General features: G+C 40.9%; 1 protein-coding gene across 1 annotated transcript; it reads left to right on the forward strand.

Moving 5' to 3' along the window:
- The first annotated feature begins 1,641 nt into the window (after positions 1-1,641).
- On the forward strand, positions 1,642-11,950 carry LOC126499315 (multiple epidermal growth factor-like domains protein 6). Its single transcript, XM_050138487.1, has 4 exons — positions 1,642-1,859; positions 4,321-4,449; positions 5,732-5,860; positions 10,800-11,950. Exons 1-4 carry the CDS (start codon positions 1,715-1,717, stop codon positions 10,946-10,948), a joined length of 552 nt encoding a protein of 183 aa, XP_049994444.1. The 5' UTR covers positions 1,642-1,714; the 3' UTR covers positions 10,949-11,950.
- The last annotated feature ends 358 nt before the right edge of the window (positions 11,951-12,308 follow it).

Genomic DNA, 12,308 nt, shown 5'->3' on the forward strand with positions numbered 1-12,308 from the left:
GCCCATTAGCTCTATCCTCTTACTGGCTAACTCTCACATCTTGATTAACCCATTTTTCTGATCTATGTTAGCCATTTGGCTCAGTACCTTTTTTCAGTGGGGCAGATGATATCCTGCTGCTTCGGTGGTCTGGGGAAGAGTGGGAGGAATCAGTTTCCTCCTTCCCAGAATTCTCCTGTTCTCATTACATCATTTCTACTTCCTGTCTGGTTTCCCACCTATACTTTTTGCCCGGCCAATCAGCGTTTATTTAAAACATGATTGACAGAATACAGACAATTCTCCCACACCAAACTCATTGTATTCAAGAACAAATAATCCATCCTTTATCCCACTTTTTATATTCCTTATCAATAAAGACCCTGACCTTAGAATTCACATTAAGATATCCAAGCTAACAAGCAAATAATTAATTTTCTAATATATGAAATACCCAACTATATTTTAGTGAATTTCTCGCAAGGTCTTTTCTTCATCTATGTAATTTATTATATGAGTTCTCTTTAGCCTCATAGCATGTGACATGATATTATGAATCTCTAATAGTGAGTGGCCTTATATTCCAAGAATAAATACTGTGTGATGAGGATTAACTATTTCATAAAGTGCTACTGGACTCTATATACGTATATATTCTATGATTTTGGCATTGATATCCAAGAGGAAAATGGAGCTGTTTTATATGCAACCTTTTCCAGTTTGTAAAACTGATGTTCCACACATTCAGTGAAAAGCATTTGGAAATTTCCTTCCTCTTTCAACGTTCTGAAATATTCTAAGTCGAGATGGTGCCCTGTCTAGTGAACGCTTGTGGATGGCGTCCTGCCTACTAAACAGTTATAGAATCCCCGTGAATCTGGAGAGCACTTTCTTTCTCTCTCTCTTTCACTCTTATTCAATGTAAGAACTGTTACTATAATTTCTTATCTAGGTTTTCTGCCTCAAATTAGGATGGTTTGGGTAAGTCTTTCCCTATAGCATTATCCATTTCATTTAATTTTGGAATTTTATTTATATTATGATTTTCATATTTGCAAACTGGATTGTCATTTTCTTCATCTTTAAAAAATGTGTGTGTCTATGTCTGCATGTGTGCACAGGGGTGTTTTGCCTGAGTGTGTGTCTGCGTACTGGAGGGAAGAAGAGGGGATTGGATATACTATAACAGGAGGTACACACGGCCCATGACGGTGATGTGCTGTGTGATGCTGGGATCTACACCTAAGTCTTCTGTAAAAGCAGCCAGTGTTGCTAACCACTGAGCAACCTCTCTTTCCCCTTCCTTCACCTTTTAAACAATGTAAGGTGCTGTGCTTTGCTTGTTTCCGGGTTGCTGGGTTGGAACCCAGCCCCATATGCGTGCTAGACACACCCTCTACCGCAGTGGTCCTCAACCTCCCCAAAGCTGTGACACTTTAATACAGTTCCTCATGTTATGGTGACCCCATCCATAATTTTTTTGATATTTCATAACTGCAATGTTGCTACTGTTCTGAATTGTAATGTAAATGTCTGATATGCAGTGTATCTGACGTTGGGAGGTCAAGACCCAGGGGTTGAGAATTACTGTTTACCGCATACCCAGCCTGTGAGTTCTCCATTTTAATTTGATTAGTTGGTGGTTTATCTGTACTCACATATTCATTAATGACAGTATTTTCCATCTTTGAACTTATCAATTTTTAACTGTCTTTTGACAAATCCTAATATTTTGATGTTTTCTTCCTCAGCATGTTCTCCTGGTAACTATGGGCCAGACTGCAAATTCAATTGCTCATGTCAGAATGGTGGTGTCTGCAGCAAGCTGTCTGGGGCCTGTGAGTGCCCCAAAGGGTTCTATGGACGAGGCTGTGAACACGGTAAACAGCAGAGGCTACTCTATGTTCTCTGTGTGGAGGGTCTAAGCTCCAAAATGATTTTAAATCATAGAGATAATATATTCATATTATATCAAATTACACAAACTTTCAGTGTATGTTACTGTAAGCTCAGTAAGTTTCACAGCTCAAATTAAAATTTCAGACTTTAACAAGTACCATGAAGAAAAAAAATTGGACTTTAAAAGTCTTTAGGCTTTTCTGCCAATAATGGACTTAACAATCCACTGGAGAACAATCCATTATTACTTGGAGGTACTCTCTGCAGACAGACACCCCATGAACCAGCTGTGAGTTTGTCTAAGCAGGGATGCTCTTTACCCAGCTGCCTTTGGGGAATAATGGATGGAAGTCCTGCTTATATTCCATGTTACCTGTGACTCGCCTCTGAAAGACCTGACTCCACCTTGTCTTTCCAAATAGTTTCTAATATTGTTGCTATATCTGCACTCAATATTTGCAACTCAGATTGGAAAACAAGAAGCTCATGACTTGGCACCTGAGAGTCCTGATGGACAGTATCACTCAGCGGGCATAGGATTTGTCTTAGACAGCCAACTTGTGCTGCTGGCTTTATCATCTGCATAGTGAATTAATAAAGGTAACCATGAGGACCAAATAAGAAATCATGTTTAAGCACGGAGCATGGAGGTGGGTGGCCAAAAGCTTGGTGAATATTAGCTGCTTTCAAAGCAAAGGCTTTTCTGGACTGTCTGAAAGGCTGTTGACCATGGTCCTATTCTTTCAACCTCCGGAATAGGAGTGGGCATCACCCAGCATTTGGTGATTCAGACTCTTATAACTAATCTGATGTTTTAGGGCTAAGGATGAAAAATCAGACATTTTGTGAGTTTTGTTCATTTTGTTTCTTTACATTGTTTTTAAAATATAAATAAGAGAAAGAAAGAAAAATGGTATTGATTAGAACCCATTACATTTATGCTATAAGTTTATCAAAGAATGTTTTAGATTAAAGAAATACTTTAATTCTTGATGAAGGATTTAAAGAAATCCTTTCACTCAACAGTTACAATGAGATCAGTAAAGGGAACGTTCACATTAATTAATTCCTTTTGTATTTCCTGGTTTTCCTTTGCCCTGCTGGATGACTTTTCTAAATTGTCCTATGTTGTGCACACTGAAGAAGCATCATCCACATTGTAAAAAATAAAAATAAAAAATTTCACCCTTACATGCCTAAAAAGAAGATGGGCGAGAGGGATTGGGTGATTAGGGGAATAATGAGCAAAGGTCAAGTGAGTGGACCTTGTAAATAGACGAGTGACCACACCAGAGGAAACTCAAGGAAGGAAATGGGAGATTTTATCCATAGTCAAGAGCAGCTCCTGCTACTCCAAGGTGAGCATCTCTGTGGGAAGATAAGTTTGTCCTATAAGAAAATTTTGACTGGGGTTCACAGTTCCAGGAGATAAAACAAGTACTCCCTCAGAGGCCCAGGCACAAAGATATCAATCTTTTCCAAACCTGGAACTAAGATAGAATGCTTTGGATTTACTACGATAACTCTATTTTTCTGCTTAGGAGAGTATCCAAGGAAATTTTTCAAAGATTAAATCCCACAAACTATAAAACCTAACTTACTCATAAAATGCCAACCTACTGTTTATACAATGTGTTTTCTGTCTTCTTCTTCCTCTTTGCCCTTCTTCATCCCTTCCTGTTTCCTTCATGTTCATCTGCTGGGGGTCAGATCCCCAGATTTCAAATACAAAGGCTATGTATATTATTTTTCACACACAATGTTTTATTTCTTTAAGGAATTAATTCAATATTAGTGTCACTATATTTAACCTGAATCAGAGGTTTAGGGTTAGGTTTTAGATGCTTTAATTCCTCTTCTGTTTGTATGATAAAGTAATGAGCAGAGAAAGAGCTTGCCCTGGCTCATAGTCCCACAGAGATGCCATTTATCCCAACAAGGAGGATTTAGATGAGGAATCACGGAGCAGGGGACTGGCTGGTCATGTTGTATCTACACTCAGGAAGCAGAGAGTGAGCAGAAAGGGAGCCAGGCATGATGCCAGTGTCTCTCCAGTAGATTCCACCCCCTAAAGATTCCACAAATTTCCCAAACAGTACAACCAGTTAGTGAGCCTATGGTGCATTATGTGCGCGTATGGGGACATTTCACCTCTAAACAACAACGGGACGGTTGTAGTGCTCTTGGGGCAACTACAGTACAGCAAAGCAAACTGACATTATTGAGACATTTCAGATCTTCTCATGGTCTTTACCAGGTTTAGACATAATATCAACCCATTTTTTATGATTAATTTCTTGTGTGATTCCCCGTCCATCTAATTCTTCCCTTTTACACCATTTTTTAGGCTTGATAAACACATGAACTAGATTATATCCTTTAGTCTTTCCTTCCATTTTGTTTTTAAGCTAAAGATTACATTGTGACATTTCTGTCTTCTAGAATGCCCTCCTGGATTTCATGGTTTTAATTGTGCTCATACCTGTGACTGCCAGAATGGAGCCAGGTGTGATGTAGCAAGTGGACAGTGTGTTTGCCCAGCAGGGTTCCATGGTAACCATTGTGAGCAAGGTAGGGCAAGTGTGTTTTAAGGCACGTCTGTGAGAGGTCCCTGTGAGCATGAGGTCTTCTGATTTGTTCATGAACATGAAAGCCTGAGTCAAATCTGGTCACCCAAGCTTTCAATTCATAATTACACTATATAGAAGATATACAGCCACCAGTATAATCAGATTCCCCTTTTGTTCAAAATATTGTTCTCTCATGTAATATCACAAAATGAAAGCTGAAAGTCATTATAGGCAAGGATAGTACCTCTGAATAAGATTCAATATTTCATGTAATGCTTGGTAGAGCAATTCGACATACCTGCCTGGCTTTGTGGTGTTGAGACGGATCAGAGGAGTTGTGTAAATATTTAAAGATGAGAACTGAGCATTGATCACAAAGTAACCACAGTTATAAATGTGTATGAAATGTGAAATAATAAAGGCTAATCACCTTGAAAAAAATATCACAAAGTCTTAAAAGATTCTGTCAATTAAAATGTTTCCAGACACCTAAGAGTATCACTGTGGTCACATCAGATACGACTTCCGTATAAAGTTATGACAATGATGATGATGGTGATGATGATAAAGATGATAAATAATATTACAGGGATCATGGTAATTTAATTCTATATAGTGAATCAAAATTCCTGCCTATGAGCATTTCAAATAGTCCATCTATTTGTTCAAACAATTTTTTAAAACATCACCATAGCTTGATATCTATTATTGTTTGTTCATCTTTTATTCATTTAATATTTAGTAGTTCAATAAGATAGAAACTATTATCTGCATATTTCTGTGTTAAATTCTGGAAATACAAAGGGAAGTATGGAGCATACATCATTCTTTAAAGATGAACAATACATTATATGTCAATAGAAATAGTAAGAGTTGTACACATAGCCTGATTTCTTAAGATTTTCCAGAAAAGTTTACTTACATTCTAGAACACCATGAACCAGTGTCAAAGTAAAAAAGCTTTGAGAGCTGGTTGTTAAATCAGTCAGACAGTGGATCTTACCTCTGAGAATTCCCAACACGTCCTCTCCTGAACAGCAAAACCCCACTTGCTCTCCTTTGCCATCTACTATTGAATCTTATGAACATCTGTTTAATATGAATTTGTGTATTCTCTCAGAGGTTCAGCCACAAAGTGTTGATCCTTATCAAACCTGAAGGTAATACAGAGTATTCTGGACTTGCTAAGATAACTCCTTTTTCCACTTAGACGAGTATCTGAAGAAAATTTTGCATGTGGTAATTCGCGGGTTAATATTTCAGCATGTCTCTGTCCTCTGTAGAATGTCCACCTGGAACATTTGGGGACAATTGTCAACAGTCTTGTGACTGTGAAGGAGAAAGTCCTTGCCACCCAACCACAGGAAAATGCCTCTGCCCACCAGGGAAGGCAGGAACCAGATGTGACACAGGTATGACTAACAAACAGAAATCCAGAGGGACACAGGGATCCACAGACGCCTCGATCTGAAAATGACACTCTAGAAAAGAGAATTGCCCAGCAATGCTTCCTAATGACTTCAGTTTGAGCAGTCACCATTTGTAGCTGTCACGTCATAGGCCCTTCACACCAATGCCTTGCTTAACACAATTCCTTGCAGAGACACAACGAAGAGATGGTGATTCTAAAAACCCACTAGAACAAAAAGGAGACTATCTAGGTAACATTCTCGAGATCCAAGAACCCAGATTGTCTTTGGGAATTGATATTCATTCTTTGTTTTCCTTCCCACCCACAGAAAGAATGACCTAGAATGTAAGGTTATAGTAATTTAGCAACTGCCAAAAGAAGAGGGGAGAGTGGGTTGAGTCGATTGACGACAAATCTCCTGCAGTGTGACTTGATGGATGATTTTAGATCAAAAGGTTTTATATAATTCACCTCAGACCCAAGACACTGAGCCACCTCCGATAAGACCCCACATAGAATGTTTAATCTCCGAATTTACTTTGCTTATCTTCAAAAGAACCAGGCTAAGGTTACATATTGTTAAGGCCCATTCAGGCACTTGTCGGCTATGAGCTCGTGGCCTCTGTAATGGCGAGAGAGCCATGCTAGCCTTCCAGGCTTCAAAAGATTTCCATTCCCCCCGCATCACTTTACATCCCAGCTCTCTTCTGAGCAATATCAATAGCAGCTGCTTTCCTGGAGTGAAGGCAGCGTTCTAAAAGCATTGCCTTTGTTTAATGCATCCCACTACCCCAAGACATTGTCTATGTTTCTATTGCTATTGGATAAAATGGGACACTGAGGACCTAAGTTAGTAGACAATAGAGCGTGTGTGCGTGTGTGTGTGTGCGTGTGTGTGTGTGTGTGCGCGTGCATGTGCACACAGGCGCACACATGCTTAGAATAGATTCTGGCACATAGTAGATACCCCAACAAGCATTTGTTAAAAGAATTCTTGTTCTGTTGGAGACATGGTGGATGGAAGTTGCTGTACTCTGTCATATCTGAAATTATTCTGTCAGAACAAATATCTATGATACGTATGCCATCCACAGAAAAAGTCATGAAAATAGACACACCTATAGCATTTGTGGCCCCAGCCTCACATTGAGGGAGTGCCCATTGTGTGCTCTGCCTAGATTCCCTTACTGCCCTCACCCTTCTCATATGATAGAGCTGGAAGAAGACATCCCCAGGAAGTAATAAAGTTCAGCTATTTGTCTATGTTGCACAACAAGTCAATGGCAGATTTGAGATTTCAAGGAGGAAGTCTGGGTTCAGAGACAGAGAATGTTCCATACGAGGGCCTTCTTTTGTGGAGATTTTATATTGCACCTCTCTTGATGAAAAGCTTTGAGGGATTGATGCTGCCTGTCTGTCTGAATGCGTGTGAGACACAAGAGTCATGAACTGCATGTCGCTGCTTAATTAACTCAAAATCCCCCTGTTCCAACTCACAGGACACCTCTTCATCCTCAGTGCCCACTGAGAGTTATTGGCTGAACTATTGGGTAGTATACTGTAAACAACGTCCACCATTGCAGAAGGTTCTAATAGATGGTACTTGTAAGAGATAGGCTCCATAAATAAAAGCATCTGCACCACATCCTGACAGTCTAAGACCTATTGCTGGCTGCAGGTAAAAAGACAGATACCAAGGGTGCACTCTTGTAAGAAACAGAAGGCAGAGACAGGAGAACCAGTCCAAAGCTCGTGTGCCAGCTAACCTGACAAACAGGAGACTTTCTGCTTCGGAAACAAGTGGAAAGGCAAGGACTAATTCGTCAGACTCGTCCTCGGATCTCCCACATCCTGTGGAGCACACAGTACTCACACCTATGCACTCAGTGGCTGATAGCAATGTCAGGGCAAACAGGATGGCTTAGTGGGTAAGAGCGCATGCTGGTGATCCTGACAGCCTGGGCCTTATTCCTAGTCCTACATCATAGACGGTGAGAACTGACTCTGGGAAGTCGTCCTCTGACCTTAAACTGTTTGTCTCCCATCCCCCCCCACATACACACACACACACACACACACGTACACATATACACACATAAACATACACACACATACACACACATGCACACACACATACACATGCACATGTACACACAGCAGGGAGAATAAATAAACTAAAAGCATGATTTAAAAATTAGAAATATGAAAAATTAAAAATGTAAAATAATACTAGTTACCAAACATGGCAACATATGGCAGTTAGGACAAGGTAAGGACTTGCACGCTCTGTGTACCCTCTGTGCTGTGTTCCAGAGTTCCTTGTTACGTGTGAGAAAATTACAAAATGGCATGACTCCGATGTGGTAACTGTTCTCCACGGAACCTTGAGAGTTTCTTGTCAGGGACTCTCGAGGCCCCGGGCGTGTATAGATGTACTACAAGGTCTTTTACTTGCACTTTTATTCTCAATTAGTTACAGTTCATCTGCAATAGTAACTGTGAGCAGCTGTGTCTATGCAGTCTCCATAAAGATAAAAGGCCTCATTTTAACTTAACTCTGGTAAAGGACCTATTAAACAGCCATAATATTAATTCATAAAAGAATGTAGCAACTTTTTATTGGATCATTGACCCCTCCCCTTGGTAAATTGACATTTGCAGACATTCAAACAGATGTCTTAAATACACATGGTTATTAACATGGAAATGTGGTATTTTTATAAATTAAAATCAGATTCTCCACTGCTCAGGAGAAATCCTGACTAATAACTCTTTTGAACAAAAAAAAAATGTGGTCTTACCACCAAACTGCAAGGTCTTGCAAGACTCTGGGCAGAGCTCATGCGTTGAGCTCACTTTGAAATGATGTGGTTTTTTTTTTTTTTTTTAACTTTCCACAGAGTCTAAAATTTAGAAGACAGATTCATCTTTATTTTTATTGAATTTATTTGTTTGTATATGCACGCATGAGCATTGTGGTGATATGGTGGGTATGCACACTGAGGTCAAAGGACAACTCATGGGGGTCCTGGGGTTCGAACTGGTGTAACCAGACTTGCTAACAGGAGCCTTGAAGACCTGAGCCATCTCACTGGCCCCAAATGCATTTGTGAGCAGCTTCCCCATTGCTGCTCCAGTGTCTCCCTGAAGGACACTGATTCTTCTGCTTAATGCTGAACCATCAAGAAGATAGTTCATTGAAGCTTTGGTTTATATTTCTACTTCATATTTAAAGTCTAATTGAGCAAGACAAGAAAACTACTGGGCTTTTTAACCTGCCTGCATAGTGCAAGTCAAAACCAAAATCAATAGTAGTGAAAATGCCCATGAAGGACTTGTGAAGGGACCCGGAGATTGTTTAGGGAGCATGCAAATTCATTTGCCGCACAAGCCTGAGTATCTGAGTTCAATTCCCAGAACCTATGCATAGTGGAAGTGTGACCAGGAAGTGGCTAGCGGCCATAGTTTGACTGTGGCACATGAGCAACCACATTTACACACACACAATGAGGAATAAAATAAGATCAATAATTTATGAGGGTCCCATCTTTAATCTATCATAGGGCATATTGAAGCAATAAAGACGTATTAAAGAAAAATGTCTCCAAGGGCTCTAGTACCACATTCTCTCTAGAATCACATCTTTGTGTTTATGTTGGGCTTTTCCAAGCTTTCTCACTTTCCAGCCTTAACTCTCAGTTAAGCTTCTGAATATGCTTAATGTTTTTGCTTTCCCGTAGTTAGGCAAAGGAGAAAAGACCCTTCGGTATTTACTCAGAAACTCAGCCCTGCACTCTGCAGGAGTATGAGGTAGACAGAGACTGTTGTGGACCACACCAAACCCGTCCATTTCTCCACAGAACGGGAGGGCTTCCCCACTGCCTTGCCCACCTTGCAGACATTTGCTGAAAGCAAATGAGGTCATTCGCTAATAACCCACTTAGAAATTGTTTCTTTTCTATTTTGACATTATAATGTAATTACGTCATTTCCCTGTTCACCTTCCTCCCCCCAATCCTTCCCATACATCACACCTTGTTCCCTTTCAAATTCTCACTTTTTACTCTGTAGGCTGGGGCAGAGGTGGGGGAGGGGGCACTGTTACAATAACAGAACTGGGTTCTCAAGTCCTTGAATACTTGTTAGTTGCTTCCTGTTCTGGGAAGCGTGAATCTACTTCCCTTCCTGGGCTGTGCAACTCTTTCTTCTTGTCCCCAGTCCCGCAGAAAATGAATGTGTTTATTCTCTGCTAATTCTCTTCTGTACAACAGACTAAGTGCCCAAATATCGGCTTGCCCCCTTCGAGTCCTCTCTTTTAAATAGCTCTAATAACGCCCAGCCCTCCAGTCCACCCCCTTAACTGCCCTTCTCTTGGTGGGCACGATACAATTCAACTTACAGACTCTTTGAGCCCTTTTAGTGCGTTCACAACACCAGGCACATTGGGGATCTACGGCCCCTTTGACATATTTTAAGAGACAAGAGTCGAATATAAAGCCATTTCACTTTCAACAACACAAGCACACAAAATCATGCTTTTAACCTAAAGCAAAACCTCCCGCATTGCGCATTCGGAGGGAGCGTTGACTTTTTCTGACCCCAGGCAGCTAATCCATTTCCGTGTCCCACACAGTGCACCGGCTATAAATGTTATGGAGTAATCAGTTTCTGCGAAGGCTCTTTCGAAATAGAAGTTGCTATCCTCACTTTCCCTCTGCCCAATTCTTCTCAATAACTTCCTCCACGCGCCCAGCCTCCTGTCTGCCACCCGGGGACTCTCTTGCTTTTATGACATAGCATGCTAGCACGAGGGAAAGGTACCACAGAGGAAAACAGATTTTTTTTCTCCGAGACTCTCATTATCTCGTTCATTTCCAAAAAGTAATTGTGTAGTTGAAAGCCTGTTTGAGTTGTTTCGCTTTTTCCTTCTTGCCCCACAGAATGCCAGGCAGGCTACTATGGACCCGACTGCAGGCTACGGTGTGAATGCTCGCAGGGAGCTCGCTGCAACCCAGTCAATGGCAGCTGTGCCTGTCCCAGGAGGAGAATGGGCCCAACCTGTGAGGAGAGGGACTTGCCTCCTCCATAGCCAAAGACCCACAGTTCTTCCGAAGGTGAATAGAATCTCTTCTGCAGCTCCTGACGGTTTTTCGTCGTAACCCTGACGGGAAAATACACCAGTCCCTGGTCTCCTTCCGACATGGAGCATCAGGAAGGGAAAAGGTGACACCTTCAGTTTTCCACCCCTGTGCCCAATCCTCCAGCCCAACCTGCGAACTTCCTTTCCCTGAAGGACACACTCCAAAAAGAGAAAAGGAAAGGAAAAGAAAAAGTATTTATTCAGCATCCGAACCACAGTAACATTTGAACTAATAAAGGGCGCTTTTTAGAAAATTTGTGCAAGGCAGTAAGTATTTGAATTTGGAAGGGATAACTGCTTCGTACTGCAGGTTGGGCTGCACTGAAATATTCACACCTATTCACTGGAAACCCCAGTGCCCTTAAGTACCTGGATCCTCTTTAGAAACAGCTAGAATTTCATTCATTTGTTCGCAGAACCTACTTCCTGGTAACTCTGCTGCAGACTTCAAACACACTGCATTTTGTTTATGACTTTTAATGTGGGAGATTATTAAGATTTTAGCCCGTGGAGGATGGGATCAGAATAAAAACATGACACGCATGTGAACAGTGAGTCATGAAAATGTTAGTGGTGTTTTCCGTCTCCAGCCAGCACACAGGGAAAACAAGGGCAGAGCCGATAGGGCCAAGACCTGGCTGCCTCTGGGGATGCTCCGTTTCCCGTAATTCAGGAATAAATTGAATAGCCTTAAAACCCAAATTACTCATCATTTCCAGCAGCTCCTAGTCTTTTATAAGGGGAAGATGGGGCCAGTGTGCTATGGCTCCCAAGGAGTTTGGATATGCGTTTTTCAGAATCCTGGCTAATCGTATTAGTAAATAATAACTTTGTCGACTGAAAATGCTGCTCAAGAATTTTCAGAATAAAAACAGAGACTTTGACTATTGAAATAATATGACTATGGTTGACTTTTGTGAAATGACTAGAGTACCTTTTAACATTCAAAACTGATTTTGGATAAAATTGCTGGAAAGATTTTTGAAGAATACTTGCTGTCGTTAATTCAGCGGCGTCATTGGTTTGTAAGTAACCTTGACTCCCACGGTTGTTTTTCTCGTCGTTCTGGGGCGGAAAGGCAGAGCCTCCTCTGTAGCAAGCATGTGCTTTGCTGCTGAGCGGCTGCCTTCACCCTGCCTCAGCACATCAAAATATGTGTAACATACCTACTGAAGAAAGATGTGGCAAACTAAAGGTTACTAGATAATATACAGGCTTTGAAGAGCTCATTCTCTATAAATTTAATCTGACCCTGAAAGAGGCATGTTCAACTTATTTTCTGTTTTTTCCATATTAGCAATTAAAGTTG

This window comes from Alexandromys fortis, unplaced genomic scaffold (genome assembly GCF_014885135.2).
Source record: "Alexandromys fortis isolate MF-2015 unplaced genomic scaffold, M_Fortis_MF-2015_v1.1 scaffold_15, whole genome shotgun sequence".
Taxonomy (NCBI): domain Eukaryota; kingdom Metazoa; phylum Chordata; class Mammalia; order Rodentia; family Cricetidae; genus Alexandromys; species Alexandromys fortis.

What these genes read in the sequence shown, in the direction of transcription:
- LOC126499315 (XM_050138487.1), top strand. Translation starts at nt 1,715, where the DNA reads ATGTTTTCTTCCTCAGCATGTTCTCCTGGTAACTATGGGCCAGACTGC. An exon ending in TGGACGAGGCTGTGAACACG is followed by an intron (nt 1,860 to 4,320) that starts GTAAACAGCAGA and finishes TCTGTCTTCTAG; the next exon opens with AATGCCCTCCTGGATTTCAT. An exon ending in AGGAACCAGATGTGACACAG is followed by an intron (nt 5,861 to 10,799) that starts GTATGACTAACA and finishes CTTGCCCCACAG; the next exon opens with AATGCCAGGCAGGCTACTAT.